The sequence below is a fragment of the Bombina bombina genome, chromosome 5, assembly GCF_027579735.1.
Source record: "Bombina bombina isolate aBomBom1 chromosome 5, aBomBom1.pri, whole genome shotgun sequence".
Classification (NCBI taxonomy): domain Eukaryota; kingdom Metazoa; phylum Chordata; class Amphibia; order Anura; family Bombinatoridae; genus Bombina; species Bombina bombina.
Window position 1 is genome coordinate 436,595,652 of NC_069503.1, and position 21,244 is coordinate 436,616,895.

At 41.5% G+C, this 21,244-nt stretch overlaps 1 protein-coding gene across 4 annotated transcripts in view; it reads right to left on the minus strand.

The window, feature by feature from the left end:
* DNAJC13 (DnaJ heat shock protein family (Hsp40) member C13) overlaps positions 1-21,244 on the minus strand; it is a 709,325-nt gene that overhangs the window by 447,781 nt on the left and 240,300 nt on the right. For all 4 annotated transcript variants that reach the window (XR_008402530.1, XM_053714290.1, XM_053714292.1 and 1 more), the window contains exon 3: positions 20,028-20,103. Coding sequence is in view for 3 of the 4 variants with exons in the window: in XM_053714290.1 (XP_053570265.1) it covers positions 20,028-20,103 (76 nt within the window). In the remaining variant the exon portion in view is untranslated. The remainder of the gene's footprint in view (positions 1-20,027; positions 20,104-21,244) is intronic.

Consider the following 21,244-nt stretch of genomic DNA (forward strand, 5'->3'; position numbering starts at 1 on the left):
AAGAGGCTGGCGTCGGTCGTGACAATGACCCACTCCGGTCTGCGGAAACTCATTCCCTGAGACAGGTGATCCTGGGTCAACCACCAGAGAAGTGAGTCCCTGGTTACCTGGTCTACTTGAATTTGGGGAGACAAGTCTGTATAGTCCCCATTCCACTGTTTGAGCATGCACAGCTGTAATGGTCTTAAATGAATTTGAGCAAAAGGAACCACGTCCATTGCTGCAACCATTAGTCCTATTACTTCCATGCACTGAGCTATGGAGGGCTGAGGAATAGAATGAAGAACTCGACAAGCGTTTAGAAGCTTTATCTTTCTGACTTCTGTCTCTATTATTGTTCCCAGAAAGGGAACCCTTGTGGACGGTGACAGTGAACTCTTTTCTATGTTCACCTTCCACCCGGATCGGGGGCTAACCCTTCATGCTGTCTTGGTAGCAGCAGTAGGTTTCTTGGTCTGTTTACCCTTGTTCCAGCCTTGCACGGGCTTCCATGCAGGTTTGGGCTGGGCCGCGTTACCGTTCTAGCGGCAGTGGAGTTATTAGCCGGTCCGTATTCCGATTGATGTGAGGGTAAAATAGATAAGGCATCGTCAGCGTCTAATTGTTCATCCTTTTTATCTGTATTTAAAACTGAACAATCACGCTTTCTCAGAAATGCTGGCAGTTTGGATAAAAGATTTGCTATAGAATTATCCACTACTGCTGTTAATTGTTGCAGAGAAATAAGTACTGGCGCGCTAGGTGTCGCCTGCGCGGGCAAAGCTGGTGTAGACACAGAAGGAGAGGATGTAGAACTATCCCTACTACCTTCATTAGATGAATCATCTTGGGCAACATTATGAAATGTAACAGAGCTGTCCTTACTTTGTTTGGACGCTATGGCACAATTATCACAAACACTCGAAGGGGGGACCACATTTGTCTCTATACACACAGAACATAGGTTATCTGATGGCACAGACATGTTAAACAGATTTAGGCAGGCAGACAATGCAATAAAAACGATTTTAAACAAAAACGTTACTGTCTCTTTAAATAATAAAATGTCACACTTTATTTCTGAATGTTCAAAAAACTATGAAGGCAATATCCGATTTTTATGAAATTTGGACCCCAGTGTCTTAATGCTCCTTAGGGGTCAACCACCACAGAAAAAAGCCTTCTGGAGTCACTTTCTGAGCCACAGGACCCTCTCACATGAATCTGCATGCACTGCCTTGAAATCAACTGCGCAGCTGAAGCGCCAAAATGAGGCCTCCTCCCTCAGTATACTAGAGTGAAGGGGCCTTCCTGACTAGATTTAGGCGTCTAAAACAAGCCAGATCAAATAAAAAACGTCCCCAAGTGTATAAAAGCTTATAAAACATTTCAAATGCCATGATATTGTAATAAAAACCAATCGATTTGGCCCATAATAGTGTCTACCAGCATAAAAATCAAAAAGGGGAAGCCTGTTGTCTTTTTTTGCGGAGTTCAAAGAAAAATGGCTTACCGTTTTCCCTGAGGGGAAAAATGACTGTCATCTAGCATTAGCCTGTGTTGTTAGAAGGAGACTAGTCATACCTGAAGCAGATGAGTCTGCAAACTGTTACCCCCAACTGAAGTTCTCTGGTTTCAACAGTCCTGCGTGGTAACAGCAATGGATTTTAGTTACTTGTGCTAAAATCATAGCCCTCTTAAACAGAAATCTTCATCACTTTTCTGTTGTAGAGTAAATAGTACAAGCCAGCACTATTTTAAAATAACAAACTCTTGATAGAAGAAATAAAAACTACAACTAAACACCACAAACTCTTCACCATCCCCGTGGAGATGCTACTTGTTCAGAGCGGCAAAGAGAATGACTGGGGGGCGGAGCCTGAGGAGGGGCTATATGGACAGCTTTTGCTGTGCTCTTTGCCATTTCCTGTTAGGGAAGAGAATATTCCCACAAGTAATGGATGACGCCGTGGACCGGACACACCAATGTTGGAGAAATGGGCACTAATTTGTCAAAATTTACCTTCACTTAAACATTGTCTTAACATTTTTTTTTTTTTTTTTTGTGACTTCCACCGGAAGCAACAACCATCGCCATCATAAAATCTCTAGTATCCAAATCCCAGAGAAGAAAAGAATTTCCAAAGGAAGATTATAACAGTCTCGAACTCCGGAAATAAAAGAAACATATCCTAACCAGATCAAAATAAAGTAGGCAGCACCCACAGGTGAAACGCCCAAGGAATAGAGACACTAACAGGGCCAGCCTGTCAGAGACCCGATTCCTCAAGAGCTCAGAACTGGGATTAGATACACAAACAAAAGACAACTCAGGAGTAGGATTCACATCCCTCCCCTCGTCTAGCGCTGTTCGCCATCAGAATCAGAAGACTGAAGATTCGGAGGCAAATGAAGACTAAAATCCTCCCAAACCTCCAGTACCAGCCGCAGCAATACACACGCGTCAGACTGACTCAAAAGGCAAAACTCATCTCAGGCGGGGCATCTGAAGGCCCTGATCCAGCCGGCTGTCCCCCTGAAGCCTCAGAGGGAACCGCTCCCCTAGAGAAAGGGCCCGTCAGAAAAAAGGACACAAATAAGCTCTCGGCTGGCGGCCCTCAAGAAGCTGTAAATGCGCCAGCTCCGCTCATATGGCCATGCGCAACCGAGTAGCAACCTCTGGTGGAAAGAAACCTCTTTCCGGAGAAGGGGTAATTGAATTAATTGAATTTGGGACAACTGCTTGCATAGAAAAAGGAAATACCAGGGAACACGCCTAAGGGTACACAGAATCCTTAGAGGCGGACGGCTCAGCGGCACCTCACCCCCCCCCCCCCCATGGCTGGGGCACTCACCACCTCCTATGACCCAGACAAGCAGAGAAACAGGTCCTCTCCACCGCCACTTGGTAACGATACAGCAATGGAGAATGAAAACGTGTCACGAGGTGCGGCATGTAGGCCAAAGAAAAGTGCGCCAGTCCACAAGAAACGCGTAGCTCGACATGTAGGCCAAAGAAAAGCACTCCAGTCCACAAGAACTGCGTAGCTCTAAAAAATTGTACGTTCTGTAATAGCCATGAGCCCCAACATTTCTACACATAAAGCACACAGAATCACATAACAAACATGATTAAAGTCCCCCACTGCTCAATAACCCCCTCAGGAGATATTAACGCTTGATTCCATAAAGATAAAGGAGTCCCACTGAGACCCTGTCTTCTATCATTTACATTACATCCACAATGTAAGAAAAATGAAACGATCTTACCGGAATATATGCCGTGGAACAGTAACACGGTCCTTCAAGTTTGACAGATAGTAGCTTCGCTTCTGACATGGACTTGAGTGAAGAAAGCAGGCAGCGAAACTCGTCAACGCTGATTGCTTATGGAGCTGTTAATATGAGTCGGGATGGTTTCGCAGAAAGACTCTCCCTGCATCTCCGGACTCTAACTTTCATCCATGCTCTCACTGAGAGGCTGACAGGACTACTAAAAACTCCAGTCCCATTTCAAAGCGTACTACCCTCCATAAGAGACTACTCTGTAAACTTCCGACACTTCTTTGCCAACCTCCTGTGACGAAAGGTAAAAAATGACTGGGGGATGAGGGAAGTGGGGGAGGTATTTAAGCCTTTGGCTGGGGTGTCTTTGCCTCCTCCTGGTGGCCAGGTTCTGTATTTCCCAAAAGTAATGAATGCAGCTGTGGACTTTAAGAAGAAAATATTGTTTTACATCTATCTGATATAAGTCAAATCCCCCCTCCCCCCATTATATATGTATATCAAGAATCCCTATTCTTTATTTAAAGGGGGACACTAGAAGCAGTATGTTTATAAAATGTTTCTAGTAACTATTTCTAGTTATTACAATTTTAGCAGCATTTGTACATAAGCTGTGCCTGCCCTAGGCACCTGCTTATATAGAGTATGTTGTGGCTTGTATGATACACATGAAGTCATCTGTGACATGAAGATTTCTAGCTCTCTGAGCAAGGCCAATGCTTGATTGAGTAAGTACATGTTCAGCACATGTGTGTCTACTACTGAAACAAGAACAACTTGTTATAGAAGTATTTGTGCTAACACAATTATATTTAAAATGTAATTTTATTCAAAACGAAAATGCACTCATGCACATTTCAGTTTAGACAGTTCCGTCTCTTCAGGAAGTTAGATCCATGTATCTAGTAAAATAATTGTGCAATACCTACCCCAAGGCAGAACATACTGCGATCTGCGATATCATCGCAGAAAATGCAGCCTGTCTGCAGAAAGATTGAGCCCTAACATTACAGGTGCAGAGCATAGAGCTGAGCGTTCCTCTTTGCGCGCTGTGAAATTACTTTACAACTGCGTGTCAGTTCCTCCTCCTTACCTCTGCGTGACTCACAGTGCATATCTGATCACAGTGGCTGCACTGCTTACCCCTTTAACCCCCATCCTATGGCTAACAAAGATTGCTGCAATGTATTTCTGTGTAATACACTGCAGCTATTTTGGAAGCCATGGGGTTAACATCCTTTGTTTTTGTTTAGTAGCTGTGTAGGAGGGCTGCTCCACTCACGCGGCACCACCGTACTGCTTAGCCTTTCCAGTGCGGGAGGGAATATCAGAGTGACTACTTCCTACAAGCCTGCCGAGGCTTGATTTACAGCTTAACAGCCCTCGCTATAAATAAACAGTGTCCATGGAATGAACGGTGAGGCTAAGGGTTATGTTGAGCTTCTATGAGATGTTTGTTACCGTGTGGAGACTGGAGAGGGGATTTTTTTGCTGTTATGTCAGTCTTTAAGAAAGGCTACAAATGTTAAAAACTTGCTTTTTGAAAATGTGATGCCGCTTGTACTGTTTAGTAACTAGTGTGTGTAACACATTATACATCTGTCACATATTGACTGCAGTGGTTTTCAGTTCAGTTTTCCTTTTGTGAAATAATTATTTATACATGTTTGTCATACCCCAACAACTGTAAACTTAACAAGATTACAAGTGTTTCTGTATCTAACATTTATCATATAACAAACTTTTGTTTGTTCATTTAGGAGCTTCTTATGGAGCACACATTTAAACTGTTTTCACAAATTATTAGGAACATCAGCCCTAATTTACTTTATTACTTTATATTACCCTAGCAGATGACCTTTGGTGTGAATTACTGGTGTATATTAATAAATGAAGCCATAAACTAGGTTCTAAGTGTCTAAGATGATAGAAAGCCTATTCCTTTTATTTGTTAAAAAAAAAAAAAAAAAAAATCATATTCCTGCAGACACATGCCATACTTTTAATGCAGCAAATGATGCAGGCACATAACATGGCAATTTTTAGTAGTAAAATTATAAAATCTGCCATGTCCCTGCATTAGTTACACACACATATATATATATATATATATATATATATATATATATATATATATATATATATATATATATATACAGGTGGCCCTCGTTTTACAACGGTTCAATTTACACCGTTTCAGAATAACAACCTTTTTTTCCAGTCACGTGACTGCTATTGAAAATCATTGAGAAGCAGTGCATTTATTAAAATAGCCAGTAGGTGGAGCTGTCCGCTTGTGTTGCAGCAAAGCCAAACAGGCTGAATAATTAATCAGCTTAACCAGAGCTGAGCTATCGAGCAGTCCAGTCCAGATTGGAATGCATAGAAATAACTGTTTGCAGAAAAATGCAAGTGAAGTCTGTGCTGTGTGATTATTTTATTATGCTGTTTAGCAAATGTTTTTGTTAATTTAACTTAGTTTAATTATATATTCTGTGTTGTGTGATTATTTTATTAGGTTTATAATGCTGTTTAGCATTTAAAGTCTTTATTTCAAAGTTTTAAAAATAATGTATTAGGTGTTACTTATGCCAATTTTGATAGGGGCCTGGAACCTATCTCCCTCACTTCCCATTGACTTACATTATAAACTGGGTTTCAATTTACAACGGTTTCAATTTACAACCATTCCTTCTGGAACCTAACCCCGGCGTAAACTGAGGGCTACATATATATATATATATATATATATATATATATATATATATATATATATATATATATATATATATATATATATATATATACATATACATATACATATATATATATATATATATATATATATATATATATATACATATACATATATATATATATATATATATATATACATATACATATATATATATATATATATATATATATATATATATATATATATATATATATATATATATATATATATATATATATATACTGTATATTATTTGTATGTATTTATTTAACCTCGTCTCCTAGTCCTTCATGGTTTGCAAAGCTCTTACTCCCGAATTTAAGAAGTTAATGCGAGCAATGCACCTTTTTATTACATTTAACCTTCTAATTATGTAATGTTAGACCAAAAGCAAAGAAAAAAAAATTGAGACATTTTATAAACATAACACAATTTTATTTTTTTCTGCAGCTAATTTGCAATGCAATATATTATAAAACTTTTAAAACTGCTTTACTCTCCAGTTAAAGGGACACTGTACCCAAATTTTTTCTTTCGTGATTCACATTGAGCATGAAATTTTAAGCAACTTTCTAATTTACTCCTATTATCAAATTTTGTTCATTCTCTTGGTATCTTTATTTGAAATGCAAGAATGTTAAGTTTAGATGCCGGCCCACTTTTGGTGAACAACCTGGGTTGTCCTTGCTGATTGGTGGATAAATTCATCCACCAATAAAAAAGTGCTGTCCAGAGTACTGAAACCAAAAAAAAAGCTGAGATGCCTTCTTTTTCAAATAATGATAGCAAGAGAACGAAGAAAAAATGATAATAGGAGTACATTAGAAAGTTGCTTAAAATTGCATGCTCTTTCTGAATTACAAAAGAAAAAAATTGGGTACAGTGTCCCTTTAATCAACACATTGAAATATAGTTGGTGCATTAGTGCACCTGCCTAATTTAAAATCGAATTTCATTTCAAAATTACTTGCAGAAAAATATTCATTAAAAAAATCTCATCGCAGAAAGTGAAAAAAAGTTCTGCCTCTGGGAATACCTAGATATTGTAAATAACTTATTTTGACAAGTTTTTAAGGATTACCGCTGTGCCCAAAAGATATTCAGATGGAATGCATAACACCAGTTACCAAAGGTGGTCTTTAAAGGGATATAAAAGGCTTAGATCTAATCACAACTGTCCCAGCCAATGAATAGCAAACAGAAGTATTGCTCTCCTGACTTATGTGTCCGTTGAAAGACTTACAAACTTGCAAAATAATTTCTCGACAAGTTAAAAATTAAACATAGATTTTTAGACAGAACAAGCCATTTTACACAACGTTCAAATTTACTTTTATTAGCAATTTTTCTAAGTTATCTTGGTATCCTTTGTTAAAGAGCCATTATAGTTGGAAAAAAAAATGACATGCTCCAATTCATTACAAAATTAAAAGTATAGCCCAGCACTCACAGCCCAATGTCCAGGTGCACGCTGTAAGGATCCTGCACAGATCCCAAACAACTCCAGTATATCCAAAAAAACATAATTTATGCTTACCTGATAAATTTATTTCTCTTGTAGTGTGTTCAGTCCACGGGTCATCCATTACTTATGGGATATATTCTCCTTCCCAACAAGAAGTTGCAAGAGGATCACCCAAGCAGAGCTGCTATATAGCTCCTCCCCTCACATGTCATATCCAGTCATTCGACCGAAACAAGACGAGAAAGGAGAAACTATAAGGTGCAGTGGTGACTGGAGTTATAATTTTAAAATTTAGAACCTTCCTTAAAAAGACAGGGCGGGCCGTGGACTGAACACACTACAAGAGAAATAAATTTATCAGGTAAGCATAAATTATGTTTTCTCTTGTTAAGTGTGTTCAGTCCACGGGTCATCCATTACTTATGGGATACCCATACCAAAGCTAAGTACACGGATGATGGGAGGGACAAGGCAGGAACATTAAACAGAAGGAACCACTGCCTGTAGAACCTTTCTCCCAAAACCAGCCTCCGAAGAAGCGAAAGTGTCAAATTTGTAAAATTTGGAAAAAGTATGAAGTGAAGACCAAGTTGCAGCCTTGCAAATCTGTTCAACAGAGGCCTCATTCTTAAAGGCCCAGGTGGAAGCCACAGCTCTAGTGGAATGAGCTGTAATTCTTTCAGGAGGCTGCTGTCCAGCAGTCTCATAGGCTAAACGTATTATGCTACGAAGCCAAAAAGAGAGAGAGGTAGCCGAAGCCTTTTGACCTCTCCTCTGTCCAGAGTAAACAACAAACAGAGAAGAAGTTTGTCTAAAATCTTTAGTTGCCTGTAAGTAGAACTTCAGAGCACGGACCACGTCTAGATTATGCAAAAGACGTTCCTTCTTTGAAGAAGGATTAGGACATAATGATGGAACAACAATCTCTTGATTGCTATTCCTGTTAGAAACAACCTTAGGCAAAAACCCAGGTTTAGTACGCAGTACTACCTTGTCTGAATGAAAGATCAGATAAGGAGAATCACAATGTAAGGCCGATAACTCAGAGACTCTTCGAGCCGAGGAAATAGCCATCAAAAACAAAACTTTTCAAGATAAAAGCTTAATATCAATAGAATGAAGGGGTTCAAACGGAACACCCTGAAGAACTTTAAGAACCAAGTTTAAGCTCCACGGAGGAGCAACAGCTTTAAACACAGGCTTAATTCTAGCCAAAGCCTGACAAAAGGCCTGGACGTCTGGATTCTCTGCCAGACGTTTGTGTAAAAGAATAGACAGAGCTGAAATCTGTCCCTTTAGCGAACTAGCGAATAAACCCTTTTCTAAACCCTCTTGTAGAAAAGCCAATATCCTAGGAATCCTAACCTTACTCCATGAGTAACTCTTGGATTCGCACCAATATAAATATTTACGCCATATCTTATGGTAAATTTTTCTGGTCACAGGTTTCCGAGCCTGTATTAATGTATCAATAACCGAATCCGAAAAACCCACGCTTTGATAGAATCAAGCGTTCAATTTCCAGGCAGTCAGCCTCAGAGAAATTAGGTTTGGATGGTTGAAAGGACCCTGAATTAGAAGGTCCTGCCTCAGAGGAAGAGACCATGGTGGACAGGACGACATGTCCACTAGGTCTGCATACCAGGTCCTGCGTGGCCACGCAGGCGCTATCAGAATTACCGATGCCCTCTCTTGTTTGATCCTGGCAATCAGTCGAGGTAGCAACGGAAATGGTTGAAAACCCAAGGGGCTGCTAATGCATCTACCAGCACCGCTCTCGGGTCCCTGGACCTGGATCCGTAACAAGGAAGCTTCGCGTTCTGGCGAGATGCCCTGAGATACAGATCCGGTTTGCCCCAACGACGAATTAGTTGAGCAAATACCTCCGGGTGAAGTTCCCACTCTCCCGGATGAAAAGTCTGGCGACTTAGGAAATCCGCCTCCCAGTTCTCTACGCCCGGGATGTAAATCGCTGACAGGTGGCAAGAGTGAGACTCTGCCCAGCGAATTATCTTTGAGACTTCCAACATCGCTAGGGAACTCCTGGATCCCCCTTGATGATTGATGTAAGCCACAGTCGTGATATTGTCCGACTGAAATCTGATGAACCTCAGTTTTGCTAACTGAGGCCAAGCTAGAAGAGCCTTGAATATTGCTCTTAATTCTAGAATGTTTATTGGAAGTAGTTTCTCCTCCTGAGTCCACGATCCCTGAGCCTTCAGGGAATTCCAGACTGCTCCCCAGCCTAGAAGGCTGGCATCCGTTGTTACAATCGTCCAATCTGGTCTGCGAAAGGTCATTCCTTCGGACAGATGAACCGGTGACAACCACCAGAGAAGAGAATCTCTGGTCTCCTGGTCCAGATTTAGCAAAGGGGACAGATCTGAGTAATCCCCGTTCCATTGACTGAGCATGCATAGTTGCAGCGGTCTGAGATGCAGGCGCGCAAATGGCACTATGTCCATTGCCGCGACCATTAAGCCGATTACCTCCATGCACTGAGCTACTGATGGGCTTGGAAAGGAATGAAGGACACGGCAAGCATTGGGAATCTTTGATAACCTGGACTCCGTCAGGTAAATCTTCATCTCTACAGAATCTATAAGAGTCCCTAGAAAAGGAACCCTTGTGAGTGGTAACAGAGAACTCTTTTCCACGTTCACTTTCCACCCATGCGACCTCAGAAATGCTAGAACTATCTCTGTATGAGACTTTGCATTCTGAAAACTTGACTCTTGTATCAGAATGTCGTCTAGGTACGGAGCCACCGCTATGCCTCTTGGTCTTAGTACCGCCAGAAGTGAGCCCAGAACCTTCGTAAAAATTCTCGGGGCCGTGGCTAACCCGAAGGGAAGAGCCACAAACTAGCAATGCCTGTCTAGAAAGGCAAACCTTATGTACCGATAATGATCTTTGTGAATCGGTATATGAAGGTAAGCATCCTTTAAGTCCACCGTGGTCATATATTGACCCTCTTGGATCATGGGTAGGATGGTTCGAATGGTTTCCATCTTGAACGATGGTACCCTTAGGAATTTGTTTAAGATCTTTAAGTCCAAGATTGGTCTGAAGGTTCCCTCTTTTTTGGGAACCACAAATAGATTTGAGTAAAATCCTTGTCCCTGTTCCGATCGCGGAACTGAGTGGATCACTCCCATGATTAAGAGGTCTTGTACACATTGTAGAAATGCCTCTCTCTTTACTAGGTTTGTCGATAACCTCGAAAGATGGAACCTCCCTTGTGGAGGAGAGGTTTTGAAATCCAGAAGGTATCCCTGAGATATAATCTTTAACGTCCAGGGATCCTGCACATCTCTTGCCCAAGCCTGGGCGAAGAGAGAAAGTCTGCCCCCCACTAAATCCGTCTCCGGATAGGGGGCCCTGTCTTCATGCTGTCTTAGGGGCATGTTGTTCCATGACTGGTTGCCTTTCCAACCCTGTCTGTAACGAGCAGTAGTTCCTTCCTGTTTTGGAGCGGAGGAAGACGATGCTGCTCCTGCCTTGAAGTTACGAAAGGCACGAAAATTAGACTGTTTGGCCTTTGGTTTGGCCCTGTCCTGAGGAAGGGCGTGGCCCTTACCTCCCGTAATGTCAGCAATAATTTCCTTCAAGCCGGGCCCCGAATAAGGTCTGCCCTTTGAAAGGAATGTTAAGTAGTTTAGACTTGGAAGTTACATCCGCTGACCAGGATTTAAGCCAGAGCGCTCTGCGCGCCTGTATGGCGAATCCGGAATTTTTAGCCGTAAGTTTAGTTAGATGTACTACGGCATCTGAAACAAACGCATTAGCTTGCTTAAGGGTTCTAACTTTGCTCAAAGCCTCATCCAATGGCTCTGTGCGAATCGCCTCTTCCAGAGACTCAAACCAGAATGCCGCTGCAGCCGTGACAGGCGCAATGCATGCAAGAGGCTGCAATATAAAACCCTGTTGAACAAACATTTTCTTAAGATAACCCTCTAATTTTTTATCCATTGGATCTGAGAAAGCACAGCTATCCTCCACCGGGATAGTGGTACGCTTGGCTAACGTAGAAACTGCTCCCTCCACCTTAGGGACCGTCTGCCATAAGTCTCGTGTGGTGGCGTCTATAGGGAACATTTTTCTAAATATCGGGGGAGGGGAAAAAGGCACACCGCGTCTATCCCACTCCTTACTAATAATTTCTGTAAGTCTTTTTGGTATAGGAAAAACGTCAGTACACACCGGTACCGCATAGTATCTATCCAACCTACACAATTTCTCTGGAATTGCCACCGTGTCGCAATCATTCACAGCCGCTAATACCTCCCCTAGTAACACACGGAGGTTCTCAAGCTTAAATTTAAAATTTGAAATTTCTGAATCCGGTCTCCCCGGATCAGAACCGTCACCGACAGAATGAAGCTCACCGTCCTCATGTTCTGCAAATTGTGACGCAGTATCAGACATGGCTCTCGTGTCATCAGCGCGCTCTGTCCTTAACCCAGAGCTATCGCGTTTGCCCCTTAATTCGGGCATATTATATAATACTTCTTTCATAACATTAGCCATATCATGTAAAGTGATTTGTAAGGGCCTAGATGTACTTGGCGTCTCAATCCTACGCATCTCCCGAGCGGGAGACGCAGGTACTGACACGTGAGGAGAGTTAGGCGGCATAACTTCCCCCTCGTTGTCTGGTGATAGTTTCTTTATCGGTACGATTGACTTTTATTCAAAGCAATATCAATACAATTGGTACACATCGTTCTATTGGGCTCCACATTGGCTTTTGAACATGATGAACAAACAGTTTCCTCTGAATCAGACATGTTTAAACAGACTTAGCAATGAAAACTAGCAAGCTTGGAAATCACTTTCAATAAGTTTACAAGCAATATAAAAAACGCTGCAGCGCTTCAAAAATACAGATATAATTAAACAATTCTTAACAAGAAGTGTATTATTAGCAGAGGATTGCACCCATTAGCAAAAGGATGATTAACCCCTCAATACCCAAAACGGATAAAACAGATATCAATTAAGATTTAACGCTTTTAATCACAGTCAAGCACACTGTCACAGATCTGCTGTGACTGATTACCTCCCTCACAAATGAATTTTGCAGACCCCTGAGCTCTCTAGAGACGTCCTGGATCAAGGAGGAAGAAACAGGAAGACTGTGCTAGAATTTTAACTGCGCAACAAGGCGCTAAAACAAGGTCCCTCCCACTCCTATCACAACAGTGGGAGCCCTGATATAACGGTTTCCATGCAGAAAAATATGTTAGCCATGTGAAAAAAAATCATGCCCAAAGAGATTTATCACCAAAGTACCTCACAAAAACGAATAACATGCCAGAAAACGTTTTATTAAAAAACAACATTTTCCAATGTCATGCAAAGTTATCACTAAGCCTGCTACCAGTCGCTACCACTGCAGATAAGGCTTAAGTATTATTTCAGTTTTAACAGTATTTTCTCAGTCAAATTCTAGTCCCTAGAAAATAACTCGACTGTGCATACATTTATCAGCCTGATACCAGTTACCACTACTGCATTTAAGGCTGTACTTACATCATACGGTAACAGCAGTATTTTCTTAGTCAATTCCATTCCCAGAAAAACATAATTTATGCTTACCTGATAAATTCCTTTCTTCTGTTGTGTGATCAGTCCACGGGTCATCATTACTTCTGGGATATAACTCCTCCCCAACAGGAAATGCAAGAGGATTCACCCAGCAGAGCTGCATATAGCTCCTCCCCTCTACGTCACTCCCAGTCATTCGACCAAGAATCAACGAGAAAGGAGAAACCAAGGGTGAAGTGGTGACTGGAGTATAATTTAAAAGATATTTACCTGCCTTAAAAAACAGGGCGGGCCGTGGACTGATCACACAACAGAAGAAAGGAATTTATCAGGTAAGCATAAATTATGTTTTCTTCTGTTATGTGTGATCAGTCCACGGGTCATCATTACTTCTGGGATACCAATACCAAAGCAAAAGTACACGGATGACGGGAGGGATAGGCAGGCTCATTATACAGAAGGAACCACTGCCTGAAGAACCTTTCTCCCAAAAATAGCCTCCGAAGAAGCAAAAGTGTCAAATTTGTAAAATTTGGAAAAAGTATGAAGCGAAGACCAAGTTGCAGCCTTGCAAATCTGTTCAACAGAGGCCTCATTCTTAAAGGCCCAAGTGGAAGCCACAGCTCTAGTAGAATGAGCTGTAATTCTTTCAGGAGGCTGCTGTCCAGCAGTCTCATAGGCTAAACGAATTATGCTACGAAGCCAGAAGGAGAGAGAGGTAGCCGAAGCCTTATGACCTCTCCTCTGACCAGAGTACACGACAAACAGGGAAGACGTTTGTCGAAAATCCTTAGTTGCCTGCAAGTAGAACTTGAGGGCACGAACTACATCCAGATTGTGTAGAAGACGTTCCTTCTTTGAAGAAGGATTCGGGCACAGGGAAGGCACCACGATCTCTTGATTGATGTTCCTGTTAGTGACTACCTTAGGTAAGAACCCAGGTTTTGTACGCAGAACTACCTTATCTGAATGAAAAATCAAATAAGGAGAATCACAATGTAAAGCTGATAACTCAGAGACTCTCCGAGCCGAAGAAATAGCCATTAAAAATAACACTTTCCAAGATAACAACTTTATGTCAATGGAATGAAGGGGTTCAAACGGAACTCCTTGTAGAACGTTAAGAACAAGGTTTAAACTCCATGGCGGAGCAACAGTTTTAAACACAGGCTTGATCCTAGCTAAAGCCTGACAAAAGGCCTGGACGTCTGGATTTTCTGACAGACGCCTGTGTAACAAGATGGACAGAGCTGAGATCTGTCCCTTTAATGAGCTAGCCGATAAACCCTTTTCTAAACCTTCTTGTAGAAAGGACAATATCCTAGGAATCCTAACCTTACTCCAGGAGTAACCTTTGGATTCGCACCAGTATAGGTATTTACGCCATATCTTATGGTAAATCCTTCTGGTAACAGGCTTCCTAGCCTGTATCAGGGTATCAATAACCGACTCAGAAAACCCACGTTTTGATAAAATCAAGCGTTCAATTTCCAAGCAGTCAGCTTCAGTGAAGTTAGATTTTGATGTTTGAATGGACCCTGTATCAGAAGGTCCTGTCTTAGAGGTAGAGACCAAGGCGGACAGGATGACATGTCCACTAGATCTGCATACCAAGTCCTGCGTGGCCATGCAGGCGCTATTAGAATCACTGATGCTCTCTCCTGTTTGATTTTGGCAATCAATCGAGGAAGCAGCGGGAAGGGTGGAAACACATAAGCCATCCCGAAGTTCCAAGGTGCTGTCAAAGCATCTATCAGAACCGCTCCCGGATCCCTGGATCTGGACCCGTAGCGAGGAAGTTTGGCGTTCTGGCGAGACGCCATGAGATCTATCTCTGGTTTGCCCCAACGTCAAAGTATTTGGGCAAAGACCTCCGGATGAAGTTCCCACTCCCCCGGATGAAAAGTCTGGCGACTCAAGAAATCCGCCTCCCAGTTCTCCACTCCCGGGATGTGGATTGCTGACAGGTAGCAAGAGTGAGACTCTGCCCAGCGAATTATCTTTGATACTTCCATCATTGCTAGGGAGCTTCTTGTCCCTCCCTGATGGTTGATGTAAGCTACAGTCGTGATGTTGTCCGACTGAAACCTGATGAACCCCCGAGTTTTTAACTGGGGCCAAGCCAGAAGGGCATTGAGAACTGCTCTCAATTCCAGAATGTTTATTGGCAGGAGACTTTCCTCCTGACTCCATTGTCCCTGAGCCTTCAGAGAATTCCAGACAGCGCCCCAACCTAGTAGGCTGGCGTCTGTTGTTACAATTGTCCAGTCCGGCCTGCTGAATGGCATCCCCCTGGACAGATGTGGCCGAGAAAGCCACCATAGAAGAGAGTTTCTGGTCTCTTGATCCAGATTCAGAGTAGGGGACAAGTCTGAGTAATCCCCATTCCACTGACTCAGCATGCACAATTGCAGCGGTCTGAGATGTAGACGTGCAAAGGGTACTATGTCCATTGCTGCTACCATTAAGCCGATCACCTCCATGCATTGAGCTACTGACGGGAGTTGAATGGAATGAAGGACACGGCATGCATTTAGAAGCTTTGTTAATCTGTCTTCTGTCAGATAAATCTTCATTTCTACAGAATCTATAAGAGTCCCCAAGAATGGAACTCTTGTGAGAGGAAAGAGAGAACTCTTCTTTTCGTTCACTTTCCATCCATGCGACCTTAGAAATGCCAGAACTAACTCTGTATGAGACTTGGCAGTTTGAAAGCTTGAAGCTTGTATCAGAATGTCGTCTAGGTACGGAGCTACCGAAATTCTTCGCGGTCTTAGTACCGCCAGAAGGGCACCCAGAACCTTTGTGAAGATTCTTGGAGCCGTAGCCAATCCGAATGGAAGAGCTACAAACTGGTAATGCCTGTCTAAGAAGGCAAACCTTAGATACCGGTAATGATCTTTGTGAATCGGTATGTGAAGGTAAGCATCCTTTAAATCCACTGTGGTCATGTACTGACCCTTTTGGATCATGGGTAAGATTGTCCGAATAGTTTCCATTTTGAACGATGGAACTCTTAGGAATTTGTTTAGGATCTTTAAATCCAAGATTGGCCTGAAAGTTCCCTCTTTTTTGGGAACCACAAACAGGTTTGAGTAAAACCCTTGTCCTTGTTCCGACCGCGGAACCGGATGGATCACTCCCATTAATAACAGATCTTGTACACAGCGTAGAAACGCTTATTTCTTTATCTGGTTTGTTGACAACCTTGACAGATGAAATCTCCCTCTTGGGGGAGAGAATTTGAAGTCTAGAAGGTATCCCTGAGATATGATCTCTAGCGCCCAGGGATCCTGAACATCTCTTGCCCAAGCCTGGGCGAAGAGAGAGAGTCTGCCCCCCACTAGATCCGGTCCCGGATCGGGGGCCCTCAGTTCATGCTGTCTTTGGGGCAGCAGCAGGTTTCCTGGCCTGCTTGCCCTTGTTCCAGGACTGGTTAGGTTTCCAGCCTTGTCTGTAACGAGCAACAGTTCCTTCCTGTTTTGGTGCAGTGGAAGTTGGTGCTGCTCCTGCTTTGAAATTCCGAAAGGGACGAAAATTAGACTGTCTAGCCTTAGCTTTGTCTTTGTCTTGAGGCAGGGCGTGGCCCTTACCTCCTGTAATGTCAGCGATAATTTCTTTCAAACCGGGCCCAAATAAAGTTTGCCCCTTGAAAGGTATATTAAGTAATTTGGACTTAGAAGTTACATCAGCTGACCAGGATTTTAGCCACAGCGCCCTACGTGCCTGAATGGCGAATCCTGAGTTCTTAGCCGTAAGTTTGGTTAAATGTACTACGGCCTCCGAAATGAATGAATTAGCTAGTTTAAGGACTCTAAGCCTGTCCGTAATGTCGTCCAGCGTAGCTGAACTAAGGTTCTCTTCCAGAGACTCAATCCAAAATGCTGCCGCAGCCGTAATCGGCGCGATGCATGCAAGGGGTTGCAGTATAAAACCTTGTTGAACAAACATTTTCTTAAGGTAACCCTCTAATTTTTTATCCATTGGATCTGAAAAAGCACAGCTATCCTCCACCGGGAAAGTGGTACGCTTAGCTAAAGTAGAAACTGCTCCCTCCACCTTAGGGACCGTTTGCCATAAGTCCCGTGTGGTGGCGTCTATTGGAAACATCTTTCTAAATACTGGAGGGGGTGAGAACGGCACACCGGGTCTATCCCACTCCTTAGTAACAATTTCAGTTAGTCTCTTAGGTATAGGAAAAACGTCAGTACTCGCCGGTACCGCAAAGTATTTATCCAACCTACACAATTTCTCTGGTATTGCAACAGTGTTACAATCATTAAGAGCCGCTAAAACCTCCCCTAGTAATACACGGAGGTTCTCCAATTTAAATTTAAAATTTGAAATATCTGAATCCAATCTGTTTGGATCAGAACCGTCACCCACAGAATGAAGCTCTCCGTCCTCATGCTCTGCAAGCTGTGACGCAGTATCAGACATGGCCCTAGTATTATCAGCGCACTCTGTTCTCACCCCAGAGTGATCACGCTTGCCTCTTAGTTCTGGTAATTTAGCCAAAACTTCGGTCATAACAGTAGCCATATCTTGTAATGTTATCTGTAATGGCCGCCCAGATGTACTAGGCGCCACAATATCACGCACCTCCCGGGCGGGAGATGCAGGTACTGACACGTGAGGCGAGTTAGTCGGCATAACTCTCCCCTCGCTGTTTGGTGAAATTTGTTCAATTTGTACAGATTGGCTTTTATTTAAAGTAGCATCAATACAGTTAGTACATAAATTTCTATTGGGCTCCACCTTGGCATTGGAACAAATGACACAGGTATCTTCCTCTGAATCAGACATGTTTAACACACTAGCAATAAACTTGCAACTTGGTTACAATCTTATTTAACAAAAACGTACTGTGCCTCAAAGAAGCACTAAACGATTAAATGACAGTTGAAATAATGAACTGAAAAAACAGTTATAGCATCAATCCTTAAAAACAACACAACTTTTAGCAAAGGTTTGTTCCCATTAGTAAAGTAACAATAATTAAATTTGAAGCATAAAAATTACAGAGCAACGTTTTTAATCACAGTCAATATATAAGTCTCACAGCTCTGCTGAGAGAATCTACCTCCCTCCAAAGAAGTTTGAAGACCCCTGAGTTCTGTTAGAGATGAACCGGATCATGCAGGAAATACAAGAGTAACTGACTGGAAATTTTTGATGCGTAGCAAAGAGCGCCAAAAACGGCCCCTCCCCCTCACACACAGCAGTGAGAGAGAAACGAAACTGTCACAATTAAAACAAGCAACTGCCAAGTGGAAAAATAATGCCCAAACATTTATTCACTCAGTACCTCAGAAAATGCAAACGATTCTACATTCCAGCAAAAACGTTTAACATAATAAATACCTATTAAAAGGTTTAATGTACTTTTAACAGAGTAATTCCAGTGAAATACCATCCCCAGAATACTGAAGTGTAGAGTATACATACATGTCATTATAACGGTATGGCAGGATTTTCTCATCAATTCCATTCAGAAAATAAAAACTGCTACATACCTCAATGCAGATTCATCTGCCCGCTGTCCCCTGATCTGAAGCTTTTACCTCCCTCAGATGGCCGAGAAACAGCAATATGATCTTAACTACTCCGGTTAAAATCATAGTAAAAACTCTGGTAGATTCTTCTTCAAACTCTGCCAGAGAGGCAATAACACGCTCCGGTGCTATTGTAAAATAACAAACTTTTGATTGAAGTTATAAAAACTAAGTATAATCACCATAGTCCTCTCACACATCCTATCTAGTCGTTGGGTGCAAGAGAATGACTGGGAGTGACGTAGAGGGGAGGAGCTATATGCAGCTCTGCTGGGTGAATCCTCTTGCATTTCCTGTTGGGGAGGAGTTATATCCCAGAAGTAATGATGACCCGTGGACTGATCACACATAACAGAAGAAATAAAGTACTGCACATACCTCATTTGCGGAGGACCCCGCATGCTATTCCCAGTTTCTGAAGTTACCCCACTCCTCAGAATGTCGAGAACAGCCAGTGGATCTTAGTTACGCCTGCTAAGATCATAGAAAAAAAACGCAGGCAGTTTCTTCTTCCAAATACTGCCTGAGATAGAAAAACAGCACACTCCGGTGCCATTTAAAATAACAAACTTTTGATTGAAGAATAGATAAGTAAAAACTCCAGCTCCTCTCGCGACCTCCTTCTTTGTTGAGGGTTGCAAGAGAATGACTGGGTATGACATGTGAGGGGAGGAGCTATATAGCAGCTCTGCTTGGGTGATCCTCTTGCAACTTCCTGTTGGGAAGGAGAATATATCCCATAAGTAATGGATGACCCGTGGACTGAACACACTTAACAAGAGAAACAGCAGCACCACTAGGTATGCATCAAACTCCTTTTATTGGTGAGACATCACATAAAACAACAACATTTCGGTCACCAACTGACCTTAATCATAACATGATTAAGATCAGTTGGTGACCGAAACGTCGTCGTTTTATGTGATGTCTCACTAATAAAAGGAGTTTTATGCATACCTAGTGGTGATGCTCCAGTTCATTAACACTAGCAATGTTTGTAGCAATGTTATATGTAATTGCAACCACTGCTGCCATAGAATGCTAAAGACATGCACACTTCTCAGCTGCAATCAGTTTATTTAGGTTTATTCTTCAACAAAAGCATTCCATAAACACAGCAAATTTGATAATAAAATTAAATTGGAAAGTTGTTTAAAATTACATGTGCTACTTGAATCCTGAACATTTTAACGTTTAACATTACTGTTCCTTTTAAAAACACAAAATCTGACATTCTGCTTCCTTTGTAACTGAAAGCTTTTGAACAGTGCATACACATAAAATGTACAGTTTTTTGTTGTTGTTGTTTTTATTAAAATATGACCCTATTGATTTTTAGGCAAATTAGATGAAATCATACCATAATTACAAGTCTTATGGTCACCTGTAAACACATAATATTATAATGCAACAAATTTAAAAAATCAAGGTTAATTAATTAATTTGTTTTACACACCTGATTTGTAACTTCAAGAGTGGTAGGGTTGTATGTAGTAATGGCGTGCGTTCCAACTGAAAACACTCTCTTATACCTAAAAAAAAAAAGGGGAGATGTCAAGTTTAATGATGGAGATATAACAAATGAGAGAATAAATGCATAAAAACAATTAGCACATTATTTTACTGTATTTCTAAAGGAGTCTAAGTTCCTTGAATGTTCACTTGTGTATTCTGCCATTCTGTCCCCTTTAGCTTGGCTTTAACTTGCTGCAGATAATGAAGCATACTGAGGTGTTAAAACCTTGGTGAAGGATGGCGAGTGATTGTGAGAAGATAAGGCAAACAAGCTAACAAAAAGGAAATGGTACAAAATATATAATGAATTGAGACCATGCCTGCAATATTGCAGGAACCTAAAGGACCATTCTGGTCAAAATGTAAAATGCCCATAGGTTAATTACATATTTGAATAGAAACATACTTGCAATATACATGTAATGGCAAAAATGCTTCTAGTAAAACATATCACTGTTTTAATGTTAGCATTTTTTTCTGCACGTGCATGTGAAGTATAGCTAGATAGTCTCAGTGCACAAGCATTTTAAAGACAGCCGGAAATTACGAATTTCTGTCATCGGACGTACCTTTGCACCAAAAAAAAATCTCGCGCCAAAAATGATGCAATAAACTTTGGCATTTTGCGCCCTCGCAAGGGAAATTTAATGAAAAAGCAGTCAATTGAGAAAAGACTATACCCCAGGTAAGAAAAATATTTCCCTAAATATGTTTTTTTCCCAAATATGAAACTGATAGTCTGCAAAAAGGAAATATACATAAACCTGACGCATGGCAAATATAAGTACAATACATATATTTAAAACTTTATATTAAAGCATAAAGTGCCAAACCATAGCTGAGAGTGTCTTAAGTAATAAAAACATACTTACAGAAAGACACCCATCCACATAGAGCAGATAGCCAAACCAGTACTGAAACAGTTATCAGTAGAGGTAATGGAATTTGAGATTATATCGTCGATCTGAATAAGGGAGGTAGGAGATGAATCTATACGACCGATAACAGAGAACCAATGAAATAGATCTCCCGCGAGGAAAACCATTGCATTCAATAAGTGATACTCTCTTCACGTCCCTCTAACATTTAATGTACTCTGAGAGGAATCGGGCTTCAAAATGCTGAGAAGCACATATCAACGTAGAAATCTTAGCACAA